The sequence below is a fragment of the Sorex fumeus genome, unplaced genomic scaffold, assembly GCF_029834395.1.
Source record: "Sorex fumeus unplaced genomic scaffold, SorFum_2.1 ptg000067l, whole genome shotgun sequence".
NCBI classification, from domain to species: Eukaryota; Metazoa; Chordata; class Mammalia; order Eulipotyphla; family Soricidae; genus Sorex; species Sorex fumeus.
In genome coordinates, this window is record NW_026606124.1 from 1,321,870 (window position 1) to 1,342,504 (window position 20,635).

Genomic DNA, 20,635 nt, shown 5'->3' on the forward strand with positions numbered 1-20,635 from the left:
CCTGCCACCTCTTCCCGCTATTTACTCCTCAGAAATGACCTTCTGGCATCACCGCGGAATCCATATGTCAAAAGGACTCTCCGAACACTAGCAGGGGCAACCTCTCCCAGTCTTTGTGGACCCTCTCATGCTCTTCCTTCCGAGATGAGATTCTCATTTTAACAAGGCACTCTGCTATACATTCAGTCTTGGTCTGGGCTACTCCAGCCATGGCTGGTTTCTCTACCACTCAGATGTGTCAGAGAAATGGTTCATGTTCATGTGGCTTATGGAAAAGTCTATTAGCGGCTTCAACTGTTCAAGCTTTCAGTATAAATGGAATCGTCTACAATAGGCTTCAATAGAAAAGAAAACCTTTCCAATCAATAGTGAAGACAATAACTTGATGTTACTTGAGGAAACTTAAAGTGCTATACTAGTCACAATCCCAAAATGACAAATATATATACACAGACATGTAGATACGGATTTCTTCACATATATCTGTCTGTGCTGAGGGGAGGACTGTGTTCCAGTTGATGCATGCATTTGAAGTTCCTATTACAAGTAAAATTTTAAAAAGTAAAAAAATATCTGTGCTAATATTTGATTGAATTTCAATCTTCTGTAAAAATAGTCTGAGGCCCATCTGATGTAGTACTTCTTGCCGAGAGAATATAATATTTTGTCTCTCCTGATCTAACTTGTGACCACCCCCGAGCCCCCTTCCCTTTCCACCTCACATTCCTCAGCCATCACTCAGAGAACTCCTGCAGCTGCCTGCATCTGGGACGCCAGAGACCCGCCCTTGCAGCCGGCAGCCATCTCTTGCCCGATGTAAATTTGAATAGAAAAAAACTGGATTAAACACAGCTGACTCGAGGAGGTGCTTGGCTTAGCAGTGCTCTAAGATAGGGGGGTAATGGAGTGGAGAGTGTCCATGCGTATCATACTCTATGGAGTGAGTGAACACGAAGAAGATGGGATCCAAGGCAAAACAGGAAGGAACGAAAAGGGGACCTGGAGAACAAACAGAGGGATCAGGGCACAATCTTCATTAAATACGAAATCTCATTAAATACTCAACATTCAGATCGACAAGGGCAAGGCACCAACAAAAGTGACACTGAGAAAGTATTTCAATATACAAACCAGGGGCGTGGGGCTGCGAGGGGGGCGTGCTGGCTGACAGGGTCAGTGGTCTGCGTGTTGCCATTCAGTGTACAAGTAGGCAGGGAGTTATGTGCACATGGTGATGCTACGGGAACCAAGCACCAGCCTGCTCGGCAAGGCGTGGCCATGCCACAGGACACGGGGAGAGAGGGGCCTGCTGGCCTGCAGCAGCATGCCCACTCTGTGGCCACTGTGTAGGACAGAGGAGGCGAGACGCTATGTGTCGGTAGCTTCCTCCCCTGGGAGATCTGTCCTGCTGGCCAGGAGGACAAGGACAGCCCCCCATGGAGAGCCTCACGTGTCCCCAGTCTTAAAAAAAGAAAAAAAAAGAAAGAAGAGCACAATAAAATACATTCTTCTCCTTTCTTCATCCTCTTCAATATAGGTGGATCATAAGAGGCTGTTAAAAATGTTAAAATTATAGAAATTTCCAAAAGGCCACTAATGTGCTATCTAAGGAATACTGCACAATTAGTCTCGGCTGTAAGGAACTCTGTGCTGGGTGATGAGGGGCTCCGGGTCCCTCATAGGTGCAGAGAACTTGTCTCTGCTGGGTCACAGGTTGCTCCCGAGAGGCCTGGCCTCACACACACGGGCACACACGTGTACGCACATTCTTTCCATCTGAGTGACTCTTGGGATTTCAAGGTTGAAGTAAACAGATAGTCACAGTTTTGAATACAACAAGCGTGTGCACACATGCACACGCACACACACATGCGCACGTGAGCACACACATGCGCCCCCGTGGAAGGAACATTTAACTCTGAGCGTGCCTATGTGCCAAGGGGAGAAGGGAGGGCTTCTGGAGCTCTTGCTTCTGGTGAAGTGGCGACATAAACATTATAATATACAGCTAAAAATACATACAAAAATTGCACATATGTCCAAGGGAGAGAAGCCCAGGCCTACACAGCTCCCAGCCACCCACCTCGGCCAAAAAATTCCCTTGTGAGTTGTCCTTGAGAGCCAGCTGGCAGCTTTCGGGCGGTGGTGCCTGCGCGGCTGGGCATGGGGCAGCCACCTCTGCAGGCGCGGTGGGCATCCTGCGGGCAGGGCAGCAGTCCTGCAAGAGGCCCTCTGCCTCCCCTGCTGCTAGAGATCTTGAGCTCAGCTGACCGCCTCGCACCCAGGGCTGTGGTGGCAGTATTGAATGAGTGAACAACCGCTACTGAGAAGCCAGCTGAGCACTGCCGTGGCAGGGCAGCGGACTGGCGGGGGGAAAGTGGCATGCAGGCGCCATGGGTGTAGACGGTTCTGACAGTGACCAAAGAATGGTGCTCTCAACTCCTGTTCCACTGCTGGCCCCGAGAGAACTGCACACATGGAAAGAAATCACCTCCTGGGTCCCGCCAGTTACTTAGAAGATCTGAACTGCATTCCACTCCACTGAAGCACTGACGATACCACCTGGGCCAGCTCTGGAATGGGTTACACCAACAGCTGAGAAACTCGAACTTCCCTGGCAAGTGGGGACAGAGCAGAGATGCAGGAGAATCAGGCAGTGGTGGCAGAGGGCGACTCACAGGGTCTTCCTCCACGCCGTGTGCACACACATACACATACTAAGAACAGAAAGGAGTGTGAGAGTGTGAAAAACGGTCTGTGAGCCAAGAGCTGGGATCTTGCCGTGTCCTTCCGCTGTTTGCTGGAACAAAGGACATAGAGCCTGAAACCGAACTGGGCTGATGTGAAGGACGGCAGTTTTGCCTGGTAAGAAAGTCAGTTACTGGTACTCGGAGGGAAGGAAGTTTGTGATGAGAGCTCAAGGGAGGACAGTAGTAGAGACTTATTAACTCTGTATATTGCTTATGAGAATAAATAGTTGGGATTAAAAAAAAGACAGGCAATATTCAGAATTATGGAAGAACTGGATACCGCTCACCGAGTTCACACCAAAGAAGCTGTCCCTTCAGGGATGTGTGCTTTCATTTTTACCTGCACTTGTGGGACAATGAGGGTGGAAGGTATGCCAAAGCATGGCAAAGGCTTGTTTCTTCCGCTGACTTTCTGTAAAGCTCAGACAGACCCCGCTTCTTTCTTGATTTGGAGCTGTGGGTGACTGGACGAGCTCCCAGGGAAACTCATTTGTTCATGGGCAGAGATAGAAGGCTTGTCTCCTTTCCTTGAATTCTGGGTGAGCGTTGGGAAGGGGAAGTGCAGGAGTAACTTAGGATGAAAAAGGAAGTGGAAGCAGCAGCAGCTAAGTTAGCGGTGTTGCAGGATTTTCACAATACAGCTGAGGGAGTCCGGAGTGGCAAAAGCCAAATACTGAGCACAAAGCCAGTCCTCAAGGCTGACACCCCCCTCCCTGTCCAGGGACTTCTCAGCAAACTTGATCATCAGCAGGGTTCGCTTGATGTCGAGCCAATTTTGGAGCATGGTGTTCCTCTGTGCTGGGCTGGTGGAGGCGGTGAAAGTCTGGAAGAGATCTTCCCGGGGGCCCCACAGCAGACACTGGAGGATGCTTCTGGCATCAGAAATGAGGATCCGCTCGGAAGGGTTGGGATTGAGGAGGCAGCTGGCCAGCTGCTGCAGGCCCCGGGAGTAGGGGGAGCGCAGAGGGATGCGAGGAAGGTCTGCCCGGGTGTATTCCTTCTCCTTCAGATCTGGATTCTCATCAAAGGGGTTGGGCAGATGCAGCATCTCATAGATGAGGATTCCGGTCTGGAACTCATCACATTTCTTATACTGGGTGGCTGTTATGATCTCTGGGGCCAGGCGGGAATGGTCCCGGAGGATCTCTGGGTCGACCAGATGGCTCTTCTGCTTGGCCTGAGAAAAGTTGCTGACTATGAGTCTTGTGGGACCAGAGGAACTGGGGCTGGGCTCAGCGAGACCGAGGCCCTGGGCAGTTCCCCCAGGCCGGTAGTGGACCAGCAGCAGGTTCTCGAGGCGAAGGTCACAGTGAGTGACATGGTAGGGTTTAAGGTGCTCGAGACCAGAGCACAGTTGTAAGAGCAGCAGACAAACTTGTCTCTCATACAAATCAGGGCTTTTACCATGCTGGGCCAGAGAGTCCCGCACAAAATCAGCAACAGTGAGACAGGGAACCTCTCGGGTGATGACCACGACATGGCTCCTCTGCTTTCGGCTTTCCTTCTGGGGTATTTCCGTTTCGGAGCATGGCTCAGGGCTTTTCTCATCCATTTCTCCTTTCACCTCATCTCCAGTTTCTTCCATTTCATCTTCTTCCTCTTCAGGAGCATCAGGATTGTTCCAGGGAAGCAGACGGTTAGGGACTTCGGCAAGAAAATGGCCACAGTCCTGCTGGATGTTAAAGTGGACAGCGAGGCTCTGCCGGACAGCCAAGCTGTGATAATACTGCTGAGATTCTTTAGCTTTGCTCTTACAGATCTGAAAGACGAAAGCAAAAAGCACAATTTAAAAGGCACACTTTCAAAACCAGGCTTATGATGTATAAGGAAGGATTAACGGGAACGTAAGTGGCTTGGAAACTGTCAAAGTGAAATCACAGAAATGAATTTTCCTCCTATGCTGAGTGTCAGTGATAGTGGCAGTAACCATTTCTCATGGTTATCTACCTGCCTGGGTTGGAGCAATAGCAAAGCGGGTAGGGTGTTTGCCTTCCACGCGGCCGGCCCAGGTTCGATTCCTCCATCCCTCTTAGAGCACCCAGCAAGCTACCGAGAGTATCCTGCCCGCACGGCAGAGCCTGGCAAGCTCCTCGTGGTATATTTGATATGCCAAAAACAGTAACAACAAGTCTCACACTGGAGACATTACTGGTGCCTGCTCGAGCAAATCGATGAACAACAGGAAGACAGTGCTATCGTGCTATCTACTGCTCAGCACACTGTGTGCATTATCTTCAGTCCTTACATTATCTTACAGTCCTTCAGACTGGGTTGAGAATCATATGATCCAGCAATAGCACCTCTTGGCATATCCCCCAAACACAAAAACATTGATTTGAAAGGGTATACACACATCTGTGCTCATTGTCACACTTAGTACAATAGCCAAGATATGGACAACTCAAATGCCCAACTATAGATGAATGGATCAAGAAGTTATATATATGTATATGTGTGTGTGTGTGTGTGTGTGTGTGTGTGTGTAATGGAATACTATGCTATGCAGCTCTAAGAAATAACAAAATCATTCAATTAGCAGCAACGTGAATGGAACTAGAGGATAACACGCTGAGTGAAGTTAGTCTGAAGGAAAGGGACAGATACAGAATGATCTCACTCATATGGGTGGCCTAAGAGAGACACAGTAAAATAGTAACAAAGATCTAAAGGCAACAAAATGGGAGAATACATCTGAGTTGTGGGGAGAGGATTGGGAGGGAGGGGTTTCGGGTTCTTGGGAGAGGGAGGGATACACTGGTGATGGGTGTGTTGTAGGAATTATGTGCACGAGAAACCATTATTAATAGCATCGGAAACTACAGAATCTCAATAAAAAATAAAAATGAATTGGGCTGAGAATCTAAACATTAAAACAAGAACACATCGAGGGCTACCAGTTTGCAAACTTAGGTATAACAACAAAGTTTATCCATTCCACAAGATTCTGCACTTCTAGAAAACAGAAAAACAGCAATAATTTTCTACCTGTTTCTGTGAAGCTTAGACTTATACTGCACAGCACAAAAGATGATTAGTAAAATAGACCAGAATATCGTACTTTACCACTGGTCAGCAGAATGATGTACAGTGTCCTATGGGTCTCTCCGTGTCTCTCTGTGTCTCTGTTTCTCATTTGTTTTTGGGCCACACCTTGCTGTGCTCAGGCCTTGCTTCTGGCTGGGCTTAGGTGACCATACGTGGTGCTGGGGATCGAACCTCAGTTGGTGGTGTGTAAGGCAAGTGCCTTCCTACCTGTACTGTCTCTCCAGTTCCAACTTTGGATTTTCTTTCTTTTTTTTTTTTTAACTTTGGATTTTCTTAACTCTTCAATGAACATCACGTGACCGTCACAGCTTAGGTCCTCACAGCTCACTAGCAGGGCAGAGATGGATGTTTGAGAGAATCACTGGTCTGATAGAGCTAGGCAGATTCTTTCAATGGCCAGGATCTGAGTTCTGTACTTTCTTATAATAGGCTTCATTTAAGCAATACACTCAAAAAACAACAAGGGCTTTAAGAATAATTAGCAGATGGGGCTGGGGATGTTGTTTTGTGGTGGAGTATAGAGTCTGAGTGAATGAGGCTTTGGGTTTGATGCCTGACTCTAAAAAAAATTATTTTTAAGTTAAGTGGTTATCAATCAAGGATGCTTTTCTTTTTTTTGGGTGGTAAATGGCTATTCCTGGCCTCATGCTCAGGGGTTAACCCCAGTGGTACTTGGGGCACCATGTGGTGTCAGGAATCAAACCTGGGATCTGGCATGCACACTCACCCTTTGAGTCATCTCCCGGACCCAAGAAAGCCCTTTTTTAAAAAAATCAAAAACATTCGCTAGGACTGAGGAAGATTGTATAGTGGTTAGGATGCATGCCCCGTTTGACCCAGGTTTAATCCCAGCATCACATGGCTGCTGGGTATTCCCAGGTATGTATAGCACTGGGGGTCTTCCAGGAGCACTGCTCAGGTGCTTTGGCATTGCAGGGGCCAAACACTGACCCACAGGCTTGGCTGATCATATATTCATAAGAGTGGGCCCTTGGTCCTCTGGCTACATGGTAGTATCCCCCATTCCTCTAGATCAGCCAACAATTCTGCATATTCTTTAAAACATTCTTGCATTTCTAGCCTTAAAGGGTTATAAAAGCAAAAATTTACATAAAATCACCCCTCAGTGGATTTCAGTGGATTATCCTCATGCTAGGACATGGAGAAGAGACTGTGGAAGGCTCTGTCTCTACCATGAGCTCCAAGATTCAAACTGCGTGGTCTGGACATGCAAGGGCTCTCATCAGCTGGAACACATTTGCTGCCCGTCCCCCTACACAGGCGAGTGCTGCCAAATTCCACCAGTGTCAAAGCCTCCCAGTCAAAGATGCTCTCAGCAGTGTTTATGCTGCCTGCTTATTGCAGTAAAATGACAAGAAGCCAATTTTCAAAGGCATTTTCTATCACTTTTGTTTAAAAAGAAAAATGTACATCTTCCCAGGAAAGTGCTGATATATGCCCAGTTCTGAGAAGCAGCATGATCTAATTTCCATCCAAATAGATATTTTTAAAAATGGCACCAAAGACAAGAGGTCTCAGGAAAGAGAAGCTACCTCTTTCATTTACTGGATTTATATATGTTTATTACAGTTAGGGAGACTCCAAGGGCTGGAGCGATAGCACAGCGGGTAGGGTGTTTGCCTTGCATGAGGCTGACCTGGCCGACTGGAGTTCGATTTCTCTGTCCCTCTTGGAGAGCCCGGCAAGCTACCGAGAGTATCTCGCCCACACAGCAAAGCCTGGCAAGCTACTCATGACATATTCGATATGCCAAGCACAGTAACAACAAGTCTCACAATGGAGACATTACTGGGCCCGCTCGAGCAAATCGATGAACAACAGGAGGACAGTGCTACAGGGAGACTCCAAACAAGTGGTCAATGTGATAGAAATTGATCTATCTCCTTCCCTACCTATCTGGAGAGATCTGAAAATAAGTTTTTTTTTGTCACCTGCCTAATCAATCTGAGGAATCATTAAGTATTTCCTTAAGCAAAATGCTGGCCTTGAAATAGAAATAACTCTAGACTGAGGTCAAGTTCAAACACATCTTTCGGAAAATATTATCTTTGGAAAGCTCGCAAAGTCTCAGCAAACGCAGAATATATAATCCTATATGCTTATCAGTCATGGCATAAATTCTTTCCACACTGCATTGTTGCCAGTATTTAATATTTATGTGTTACAGTATTTAAACTCTCTATAATAGTCATCAATTAGTTATATAGGAGCCGAATTCAGAATATAGCTCCATTAGCCCCATTTCTAGTTTTAATTCTTTGCTCAATATCACATTGCCTGCTGGATGAAAAGCTGAAAGGTCCCAACTACTCAGTCTTTGGAAAGTCATTCAGATCCCTGGGTGTGGTTGAGCGCAACTGTGTGTATAAGACTGTGTGTGTAAGACTGTGTGTGCGAGCTTACTTTGGCACTGTCTTGATACAGAATGGGGCTGTGTAAATTTCTTCCACTTGTGACTCTGTTTCACCTGATATATTTTTATGAAAGCCTGGATGTATAAAACAGTATACAATCCAGGGGATGGACAACAGTATAGCGGGTAGGGCATTTGCCTTGCAGCAGACAACCCAGGTTCAATCCCCAGCATCCCATATGGTAACCTCAGCACTGCCAGGAGTGATTCCTGAGCATAGAGCCAGGAGTAACCCCTGAACATTAACAAGTATGACCCAAAACACAAAATAAAAAAAATAGTATAGAACCCAAACATTTAGTAGTAATAAATCATAAGGGCATTTACTTTAAAACAAATTTTTTGAAAAAAAAAAAAACTTAATCCTAGGTCCCTAGTTTAAGAGTCTCCATTATAGAAAACAGCTTCCAATGACTCAGAAGACCTTAAATTTAGTTCTGCCACTAGCTGTATAAAGGTTTCTCACCTCATTTCTCTGGGGTCTCAGTTTCCCTAATAAAGAAGATATTAAAAAGAATATTGAATGAGGTTAGAGAGATGATAGTATGGGGATTAAAGTACTTGCTTTGCATGAGGCCAGCCCTGATTTGATTCCTAGCACCTCATATGGCACCCCAAACTGCACCAGGTGTGGCCTCCCCCTCAACAAAATAGAATCCTGATGCCTCTCTTATACAGTTGTGAGAACTTAATGATAATCCGAAAAACAGAACTCTTATAATGACTAAAACAATGAACAGGTGCATATGCTGCCTGAGCCCTGTGCTGCTTGTACCCAAGTGGCGGAGCACATGTGGTGCCCGAGCACATGTGTCGCCTGCATCTCCCCTCTTGAGAAGTGTACTTTCATGCTTTTGTGTCGAAAGCTAGAATGTGTGTAGGGGCTCTCTCCATTCTTGGAGGAGCCCACGTTCTCTCCTGAGCGCGTTACACTCTTTCATTGTCTCCACTGACTCCCACTACCTCGCTCTTCTCCCCTCCAATACCTCCAAATAAAATCTGTTCTACTTAAAAAAAAAACAAAAATAATGAACAAAATGCAAATATTAAAACTTTAAAAATATTTTAAACTCTTTTTTTCAAACAAAGAAGACAGAAAAATATTTCTTTCTTTGGAGGGTGGGCTTAAGAGGTGCTGAGGACACCAGAGGGCCCTCATGGCGATTTTCCACGAACTAGGTTGGCAGTTCAAAGTCAGGGCTGAGGACACAGTGCTGGGGATGAGAGCCCAGGCCACCCCGTAATCTGATGGTCTCCAGCCCACAGTTGGCCATGCTCAGGGGAACCATGTGGTGCTGGGTATCAAACCAGGATCAGCTGGTTTGGGGATCAAACCAGGATCAGCTGCAGGCAAGGCACACTCCTTAAACTTTTATCTCTCCAACCTTTCCATCTTTCCTTGGAGTGTGAGAGTCACATCCAAGAGCTCTGAGTGAGGGGGCCTGACCTCAGGTGTGGTGGGGGACCTCCTAAGGAGGACTGTGACCATACAACAACTCTGTGCCAGGACATGTCAGTCCTGACAAATGACACCAGCTGTAAGACCTGGTCCAAGACCAGCCAGCCTCAGGCTGAGGGAGAACAATTCAGCCAATCTGCAGGTTTTTTTTAATCACAACAACTAGCATGGAATAAGACTGGGCCCTTAGGGTTTGGCATGAGAAGCAGAGAAAATATTCTAATTGTGATATTCAAGGTGTAGTCACACACACACACACACACACACACACACACACACACACACACACCCCTTTTGTAAGGTTTCCCCAGAGCTTTGTGAGGAGATTGAGTAGATAAGAACACAGACATTACAACAAGAATTTATGTTCAGCGTCACAGACTAACTTGAGATAAAGGTTCAAAGTGATTTACGAAGAAGAAGTGAAAAATCGTTCAGTCATTCTGGAAGCTTTGAGGGAAACGGTCTGCGTAGATAGCTAACCTGAGTAGGTGGACTGCCTTATTTCTTCATCTCCCAGCATGCTGACAGAATGAGAGAAGCGGGTCACTCTCGTGTTTAGAGGAAAGGGAAGAAGGAAACAATACACGAGGACTAATTTTAATTGGTTCATAACCATAAACACACTTAAAACCGAAAAACAGACCTATGGAGATTTCTATAATAGAATCTCTCACATGATGAGCATCTCATAAATCTTTATTATGGAGCCTGCAGTGATATTAATTTAGGTAGGAGTATTATATTATTCTGGGCACCAGCATGCCCATTTTTCAAATATTAATAACTTGACTCCTTTAGTTCTTAAAAAAAAAAAAAACCTCAAAATGACCTGGCTTTCGATGATAAATTTCTAGTCCAAAAGTTTTTTTCAGAAAACAAGCCACCCTTTTTCAGGATAAAATGGACATGATTCTTTCGGGGTGCCCCCCTGCCTGATTGCCCCCTTCATTCTTTCCTTACCCAGTTATTTTCTCTACAAGAGATCAAAGTAACTTCTTCTTGGCCTTCTCGCCCATTCATTTATCTTTCCTGGAAGGAATTCACATTCCTTCCTAATAAAGGGTAGCTGGCTTGAACTTGAGGAATCTCAGAAGCAAGACTGCATTCCTCAAGAGGAACAATTTTCTACAGCCTCTCCCCAAGCTTAAAAACAAGAACTAAACTGGAGCCGAAAGGGCCCCATCTCTTTGTGATCTTTGTATACGGGTCCTTTTTCTACTGGGAGAAAAATCACTTCATAATCATTTTGACTCTGTATGGAAAAATTCATTCACAATGTTGCCAATTTTGGCGGATTCTGGGCGGTGGACAATTTCTGAATGGGAGCAAAAGCCCCAGGAGAGCCTGACTCCGATGACACTAGGGGGAGCTGTAATGTCATTTCCTGGAACCACTGAGGCGCCATGGGCAGTAGCAGAGCAAAACCTGGCCCAGGAGGTTGGGTCAGTTCTCCTTTGGGGCCCAGGGTTTTGCTCAAACAGTTGCAATGCCAAAGGGAATGTTCATATGAAGAGCACAATCAGGAAGAGATGGTCACGATCAGGTCCCTTGCGGTATGGTGACCCTTGTCCACTTGTCCACTCTCTAGCTACTCCCGAGCAGGGCGCACTCCTGAGCTCCTTCTCCACAGAAAGCTAGAACATCAAGAGTTACTACACAAGCACCAGCAAGATAAATGTACGGCTGCAGAGAGAGGCTTGAAGGCAAATCCAGTGCTTGTCTGAGTTAATAGAGAAGAGTAAGGGCAGAGCACGGAGGAGAAATATTGATTACTATCAGCTGGGAGCTCAAGCAAGTCTCCGACAGTTCCTCAGCACTTCCCATCTGTACGATCCCACATTCTGAAGCAGTGTGACCACAGTTCCAAACGGACTACAGTCCCACTGACCAGAGATTTGTTGGAAAATAAAAATTTTCCAGAACCAGAGTCAAGCTTCCAGAACCAGAGCCAAATTCACCTCTCCCGAGACCTTCCTCGGCCCAGGTCAAAGCACACACCCACGCGAGCCTGATCTTGGTGGTGTGGGGACAGCCTGACAACAGTTCTGCATACAGAAACTGAAAAGTTAGATTCCAACCATCCATTATAGTACGGGAGCTCATTTTCCATGTTGCTCATGGCAACTGCTCCACATACCTTGGAGGCAAATTTGCCATTATAAAGCATGTACATTTGTAATCACACTCTCAACCTAGACAGCCTAACTTGAAAAGCAGACTGTGTGTGGGTGGGAGGGAGAGGGCTTGGGGAGATGTGGGAGGGCTTTCGCTGGGAAGCCCCATTCAAAGCAGCTGGGAGAAGAGAGCACTGTGTCTGCTACTGCTGACCCTTTCTGAGCTGCGACTATGCTCCGGACCTGTCAAAAGGATGTTTGTTTTGCTGCCCTTTGAATACCGACTGTAGAACAGGTGATCCAATTCAAGGCAACAAAGGAGGAAGTAGGGGGAAAGGTAAAAATTGCTCAAACAGGATGACGTGGTTATAGAATAACTCAAATGTTCAGTGGAGTGGACAGGCCGTTCTTTTTTCTTTTCTTCTTCTTTTTTTTAATGAATCACCATGAGATACAGTTACAGACTTACAAACTTTTGTGATTATGTTTCAGTCATACAATGGTCGAGTACCCATCCCTCCACCAGTGTCCATTTTCTACCACCAATGTTTCCAGTGTCCCTCCCGCCAACCCCTCCCCTCCGCGCCCCCATGGCAGGCACATTTCCTCCTATTTTCTCTCTCCTTTTCTTTTGGGTGTTATGGTTTGCAATACAGGTACTAAGCTGCCATCATGTTTCGTTCATAGTCTACTTTCAGCATTCATCTCCCGTCCTGAGCGAGCCCTCCGAGTGTTATTTACTTAGTGGTCCCTTCTGAGAATGGCCTGTCTTATCACATGCTGGGGGATAAGACTTAACTCTTATTCCCAGAGGTTCCCTGGAATAAATGCTGGTGTTTGGGTCACTGCGGGGCTTCAGTCTGCCCTCTTTCCTCACTGACACGCTCTTGTCAGCAAGCTCATGGCCTTAGTCTTCTGTATGGAATTTGTATGTCTATGTTTTTAATCTTGACTTGTCATGGAGCTTTAAACTCATTCATACTTGATTTCTCCTTATGGACGTACCATCCGGTAGATGCCTTCAACGCCACATAACTGAATTTACTCTTTGTTCTGCTCTTCCAGAACTCCCTGGCCATCCATCATCTTCGTGGGTGGCTTTGCTCTCTCTCTCTCTCTCTCTCTCTCTCTCTCTCTCTCTCTCTCTCTCCCCCCTCAACATCTGGATGAAAACTCAAGTTTACTCTGGATTTCTCGATCTTCATTTTCTGCACTTAATTTGTTGCCAACTTACATTGATTTTACTCCTCAATAACTTCCAAACTATTCTCTTTTCTTCATTGCTAATGCTACCAGTATCATTTGCTTAAAATACTAAGAATAATTTCAATTGTGAGCCTGTGCACCTTGCTTCTCATCTAATTCCCCTAAAATGAAGCTTCCACATGGCCACACGAGCCACCTTAAAAAAAAAAAAAAAGAAAAAAGTAGGGGCAAGAGAGACAGTACAGTGGACAGGGACTTGCCTTGCAAGTGGTCAATCTGGGTTCAATCTCCAGCACCTCACAGTTCCCTGAGCACCACCAGGAGTAATCCCTGACCACGGAGCCAGGAGAAAGCCCTGAGCACCACTGCTGGGTGTGGCTCAAAATGGAAAAACCAACCAACCAACCAACCAACCAACAGCAGATGGTCACTTGACTACTTAAACTTCTACTCCCCATCATCTTCATCAGATCAAGTCATGGCATGGCCTCTTTCCAGTCTAATTTCTTACTTCCCTTTCATTTTGCCAGATTGGGCTTCCTGCAGGCAAGGTCCAGTGTTTATCTTCCAGTCAAGAATATTACAAGTTGAGGCTTCTCTTCGCCTCTCACCTGCCTGAAGGATTCCAATTTGCCTTTCCAAACTGTTCTTGTCTATCAATTTTGTAAAAATCAAAGTGCTAAATACTCTCCACCTTCTTTCTCTGTTCCTCCTACATCTTGTACTGCTTCATTTTTACAGTAATCACAACTTTTGCCTGTTTTGAGAGCGTATATTTTTATACTTAAAAATATACATTTCAAATATTTTATACTTCTGTTTAAGGCCTAGCATAGAGCAAGGCATCCTGTATATACTCCAGATCTGTACCAAAAGCTGAGAAGGCCAACATCTCATCTGATGGAGACACAGGATTTACTTCCCCAGAACAGCTAGAATTTATGGACAGCTTTTACAAAATGGATGTTTGTTGGCAAGGTGCTAGGGAGGGGGCAACAGCAGACAAATCTGAGCAGTAAACATTCATGACCTGGATATGCAAGTGAGGAGAATCGAAACAGTGAGGGCTGTTTGTTGAAACTGAGCTGCCCTGGAGGCCCAGTGGTTGTGCACTGCACAAAACATTGCTCTTCATCATCTCATTCAATTCTCTCTCCTTTTCCCCAAAGAAAGCAATAATTACAAAATACAGGACTCTTCAAAACTATTCTACACTAGCTTTTATTTTTCCATTATGGGCCCGGCTGGCCTAGTATGCCTTCAACCTACTTCCACTTTCTCAGCAGGGATCTCATTTCCATCTTACTCCATGCAGTTTACAGTGCCTCAGTGAACCTTAAGTGAGATGGATAGAGTAGAAAATGAATTGTACAGGGACAAAAATGAGAAACACTGAAGATCGTACACACTATGCCATCTGTGCGATTTTGTCACATTCCACAAAAGCACAGCTGCAGGTGGGAGAGAGCAAAGGAAGAAACCCTGCAAACTCAGAACCGATCTCCAGTGTTTGGTACAGACTCAGGATACGGGCTGATCACCGACCGACCTTCCTCCTTCCTCCGGAATAATGCTTTACTATTAACTGCTATAGAGCTAAAATTCACTGAAAATTCACTGCCATTATGAATGTATTCAAAATGGATCAAGTATTAAAATGTTGCAAGGGGCCCAAGCTGCCAGTACTCCATGCTGTATGAATCCATGCTGAGACTTGTCAGGCAGATCAAGATAATTTAAAGCAGGATTGTTGCCAAAATGCTCACATCACCCTCAAACCCATTTTGGAATCGAGAAGTCTCAAGAAAGCAACAATTGTATCATAAGATTTTATTTTATTTGTGGCTTATCACATCTTCTTAGATAACCAGCTCAGGACCTAGATTAGGAGCTCAATCAATTTATGATTCCCCACTATGTCCTCTCGCCTCATTAATTCAAGCTATGATTCCCTTTTCCCAGTGGATATTTCATTATGATTCCAACCTTGCATGAATATCCCAAATTTCTCCTCTCTATGCCAATTTCCAGCTGAGACTCTTAGGCACCACAGGTTTATTTTTTGGAGTGGGGTTGGGAGAGGGGAGTGGGTCACTCAGTGATGCCCAGGTACTCTTGGCTCTGCACTCAGAAATCACTTTTGCAGTGCTCAGAGGAACATATGGGACGCCAAGGATCCAACCAAAGTTGGCTGTATGCAAAGCAAGTGCCTTACCCAGTGTACTATCTCTCCAGCCCCAGGTATCACAGTCTTATTCCACCTGGAATCTGGTGGAAATTTCGTAAGGTAGCTTTGATCACCTAGAGTTAGCTGCTGATTGATGGCTTTCTGCGCAGTTTCAATGGTGGCAGATTTTTGTGGGATTATGAAAGTGGCAGTAGTTTCTGTGTTACAGTTCTTTCTCCTTGTCACTAAGCCAGTAATGAATTGCCTGTATCTATAGTCAGAACTAATTGTAAATTTCTACCAATCATGGTTACTCTTGTTAATGCTTTTTCATTTAGTGTCTTGCTTTCTCAGCATTCACCCAAATGAGATAAACGGGGACTCTGGAGTCAAAACGCAATAAAAGATGCTGGTCTCCACAGCTCACCTCTACTTTATTAAAAGCTTTTAACAAGATTCTAGGCATGGCTGGAGGAAAAGAAGCCGACCCACTGCTGTAATAGAGCAGGGATATCTCCACTGAGCTATGTGTGCGCTGCTCTTGTGAGAACAAAGACCTAGACTACTTGAAAAAGAGAAGGTACTCACTTCCCTACATTTAGAACTGTTGGAAAAATAAGTTAGAAATTTTATTCAAGTGAAATTTTTTTTGTTCGTTTGTTTTTGGGTCATACCCGGCGATGCACAGGGGTTATTCCTGGCTCTGCACTCAGGAATTACTCCTGGGTCTGCTCAGGGGACCATATGGGATGCTGGGAATCGAACCTGGGTCAGCCACGTGCAAGGCAAATGCTCTATCTGCTTGCTATCGCTCCAGCCCCTGGAGTGAGATTTTTATATGTAGCAGCATTTGTTATAAAATTTGTAGAAAAAAACCCCAAACAAACAAACAAACAAACAGAAAGAAGAACATCTCACTAAGACCAGGCTATATTTTTACCAACTGTACATTCTGCTCCTAGACAAAAGGGTGTTGTTTGTCCATTCAGGGACAACGGGGAAGGCCTGCAGGACTAATCTTCTGATTCAGGTATGATATAATCGGAAAGGTTCCACCAAGGCGCCAGGAGGCAGCTTGCCACAAAGCTGGAAAAGAACTGCTCCTCCCTGGCCACAGTTTCTTCCTGTGAAGTAGGCCTGCACGTCTGGAGTTGACTTCTGTGTACTTGGAGAATTATGTGTTTGGTCAGTTGGCTACCCAAATTCTTTGAAAACAAGGACAAAGCTAGGTAGATTTTATTTAGAGCAGGGAAGTTGAGTTCATGTTTCAGTTTTATTTAGAAAACAGGGAAGCTCAGGGCTGGAGACAGCCATTATGCAGTCCACAGAGACAGTTGGTCAGATCTGCGGGTGGTGGCTCACCAAATGGTGATGAGGGTGTAAAAAGAGACACGAATGAGAGAGAAATGGGAGCTGAAGGTGAAATATTACCCGGCCACCAGCTTGGTCTTTCCCTCACCAAGGCATTAAAAACTAATGCTGTACTCACTCTCTTCTCACTCCCAGCCCACCTCCTTTCTCCTTTCCCTGTATTTGGGATCCACTGCCATTATTGCTGGGACTAATTTTCTTTCTTGTTTACTAGAGGTCAAATTCCTGTCTTCTCATTCTGCAAAAAGCTTTCTGCATTGGGCTTGGATCTGTGGCACACTGCCCTTTGCTACTTCTTTTGCAAAGGCTCCTGGTTTGGCACTACTAGATGTGTAAGCCTTCTATCCATTAGTAGGATCTACCACGATAAGTGTATGTTTTTGCAGCTTGAACGAAATAAAGCCTTTGCAAATTGGGTGACCGTATCTCTAGCTTGAACCCTCCTCCTGAATAAAATATCCCCCTTTTACGTGGCTACAGGGTTCCCTTGAGTAAGGTGGCTTCTCCATGCGCATGTGCCACAGAGTTTCATCTTTTTGGGTTTTCAGGTTTATACTTTTGTTAATGGCATCACTACCCTCCTGCAGTTGTTTCTTGTGGAAATTTCAGCATATATGCTCTTATCTCTCATTCCCAGACACAGTGGACCACCTGTCTCAGCTCTTCTGTCTCCTGCTTCTACACCTCTGCCTCATTTCAGGCCTCATCATCATTCACCTGGATTACTGGATTGGCATTAATGATGCACATTCTGTTCTGGTCCTTCTTAAGTCTTCCTCTATAGCTGTCTCCCAAAATCATTCACCTTAGGGGCTGGGGCAACAGTACAGTAGGTGGGGTGTTTGCTTTGCAAACAGCTGACCTGAGTTCGATTCCGAGCCTTTTAGATGGTTCCTTGAGCACTGCCAGGAGTGATTCTTGAGTGCAGAGCCAGGGGTAACCCCTGACCTTCGCTGGGTGTGAAGGCCCCCCAAAACTAAACAACCCCCCAAATCATTAACTTTAGGTTATTCCTATGTTCAAAAAAATTAGTGGATTCTCATTAAACACAAAATAAAGTTTAACCTTTCTCAGCTATCACCCTCCAACTTTTGTTGCCAATCTCTCCGGTTCTTCACTAATTTACCAATTTTCTTTATTTATCTTAGATATCATAAAGAATACTGTGAAGTAGAGACAAGAAGATAAGTTTTATTGGTCCTGAGGCAAGTACTGGCAGTGATTTCTTTCCTTCCTTTCCATGCTTTACACCTCCATATACCACTCTGAACCTTCATTATAATCTATCCTGTTTGAGTTGTTTAAGGGTGCTGGAGTGACAGTACAGCAGGTAGGGCATTTGCTGTGCATGCAGCTGACTTGGGTTTGATCTCCAGCACCTGATATGGTACCCGAACCCACCAGGAGTAACCCCTGAAGACTACCAGTGTTACATACACACACACAAAAAGAATTATTTAAGCCTTTGTCTTTTCTACTGGAATATAAACTCCTTGAGAAAAACACCTTCGTTTAATTTATATATGTGTTTCTGTGAACCCATGCAGATATCACAATGTTTTATATAGCTAATGTTTGAAAAGGTCATGAAATATTTATGATATGTCCACCATGTACACAGTATTCTACTATACACTAGTAATATAAGCATTAATAGGCCATGTTCTCTGTCGGGGGGAAGCTGTACTAGAGCCAGGTGGCAGTTTTTAAAAACTGTATAATGAAACTATATCATGCAATTGTACAGCTCTAGTTTGTGTGTTTTAGGGCTGTTGCTGGCATGATTCTCAGGAGAACACAGGTGTGGGGCACTGAACCCAGGTCAACTGTACGACTGAAGCATGACAGGGCAACAACAGAGAAATTCTCGAGGTACACAGAGTACCTTGAGATCCACTTGGAAGAGAGTGTGCCTGGGGTGTACACAGGGGTGCCAATATGTTCTTAGATGATGAAAAAAGAAAATTCACAGAGCTGTACTCTTTAAGAAAACAGAAACATTCTAGGAACCCAGGAGAAGAGAGTGCAGCAATAGAGAATTTCCATTTATTGAATTCTTATTTTATGCCAATGGATGCTCTCTCTGACTCTTATATGATCACCATATACATATTGGCTCCTGCAATTTTTCACAACGGTTTTAACAAGAATAAAGCATTTTCTCTACTTTATAGATAAAGACATTGGGCATAGAAAAAGCAAGTAATTGGGCCAAAATAACAAGGCTATTAAATTGCTCAAGATAAGATGTGACCCAGGTCTTTCTGACTTAAAAGTCCAAATTCTTCAGGCCTGCCAGAGAGCACAAAGGCCTGGAGTACTTGCTCTGCATGCAGGGGCTCTGGGTTCAATCCCCAGCACTGCCTGGTCTTCCAGGCATCCCCAGAAGCAGCCAGAAGAGTCCCCCAGAACCACTGGGTGTGATCCAAGATAAAACAAAACAGCCCAAAGTCTTTTTTGTTGTTATTTAAATTTTTAAAAAAATTATTTAAAAACAGCAACAATAGCAGCTCAAAGTCTTAGACACTAAGTCATCTGCCGTCAAATTCTATGGACAAAAGCCATGGAGGGTGCTTGTGACCGGCATAGTTTCCAGGCCTCTGTCTAGAGATATGATTCTGTACATATGAGATGGGCTGAGGAAACATTTTCACTTTTTATTTTATTTCTTGGTGGTGATGGGTTGAACCAGGGCTGCAACACATGTGAGGCATATGGTCTACCACTGAGCCACATCCCTTTATAGCTTAAAAAACAAAACCCCCAGAGGTTAAAAAAATAGCTTAAAGAAGTAAAGGTAAAACCCTTAATTCAAAACCCAGCATCACTGACCCCAACACCCTGGGTGTAGCCCTGGTGACCACAGCGACACCATGTTCTTTTTTTTTTTTTTTAAACTTTTATTGAATCACCATGAAATAGTTATAAGCTTTCATGTTTGGGTTACAATCACACAATGATCAAACACCCTCCCTCCACCAGAGCACGCTCCCCACCACCAATATTTCCGGTATACCCCCCTTTCCCACCCTCCCTCTGCCTACATAGCAGACAATATTCCCTATACTCTCTCCCTACTTTTGGGCATTATGGTCTGCAATACAGACACTGAGAGGTTATCAGGTTTGGTCCTTCATCTACTTTCAGCACACATCTCCCATCCCGACTGGTTCCTCCAGCCATCATTTTCTTAGTGATCCCTTCTCTATTCCAGCTGCCTTCTCCCCTTTGCTCATGAGGCAGGCCTCCAGCAACACCATGTTCTTGACCAAGCACTGAATCTCTGGGTGATTATCACCTTGAGTGGCCTCTGGGTCCCTGAGGACTACTGGGGAAGCCTTATAAAAAATTAAACAAAACCCCCAAACACCTGTATTTAATACCTCCAGCAGGAAGTATTTGCATATTGCCATTTTGTAGGTCAATTTTTAAAAAGTTATGATCATACTATTTGTGTTCTGCTGTTTTCATGTGGTGCTTTATAAAAATGTTTTTCATATTTTATAGTCTACATAATTACCATTTTTAATAGCTGAAACATTCCTTTGGGTTGATGTGCCATAATTTATTAAATTGTTTCCTTAATACCAGGCACTTAGTTTGTTTCCAATTTTTGGCAGTGCTTAAATTCCTGATGTTAGCATTTAGTAGTTTTCTCTCATAATTTTAAGGAAAGATGTTTATGTCTTTGAAGTAATGAGAAAGAAATGTCTAAGTGTAGAACTTATTAAATATACTTAGGCTAGTGCCTAATATTAAAGAAGAATAGTCATTCTTCTTTATGATCTAAATATTGAAAACTAACCTTCCATTACTGTTAATGACAATACATAATTTTAACATATTTTATAGATACATTGTAATTTACAAAAGCAGTTTTGCTATATAAACACATCAATATTATAACAATTTTATGTAATGAGAAGGGCAATTAATATCCACTGATGGGAAAACCTTGTGATATGAAAACTTCAGATCTCTGGTACCACATAAGGTCCCCTGAACACCACCAGAAATGGTCCCCAAACCAAAAAAAAAATTACAAACCAAAAACTCAAGGAGAGATTCCAATTTTGTACCCACCTC

At 44.4% G+C, this 20,635-nt stretch overlaps 2 protein-coding genes across 3 annotated transcripts in view; both read right to left on the minus strand.

The window, feature by feature from the left end:
* TSPAN3 (tetraspanin 3) overlaps window positions 1-20,635 on the minus strand; it is a 174,942-nt gene that overhangs the window by 74,075 nt on the left and 80,232 nt on the right. The gene's annotated exons all lie outside the window — the stretch shown is intronic.
* PEAK1 (pseudopodium enriched atypical kinase 1) overlaps window positions 2,701-20,635 on the minus strand; it is a 268,078-nt gene continuing 250,143 nt past the window's right edge. For both annotated transcript variants that reach the window (XM_056128746.1, XM_056128745.1), the window contains one exon: window positions 2,701-4,509. In XM_056128746.1, the coding sequence (XP_055984721.1) occupies window positions 3,361-4,509 (1,149 nt within the window). In that variant the 3' untranslated portion in view covers window positions 2,701-3,360. The remainder of the gene's footprint in view (window positions 4,510-20,635) is intronic.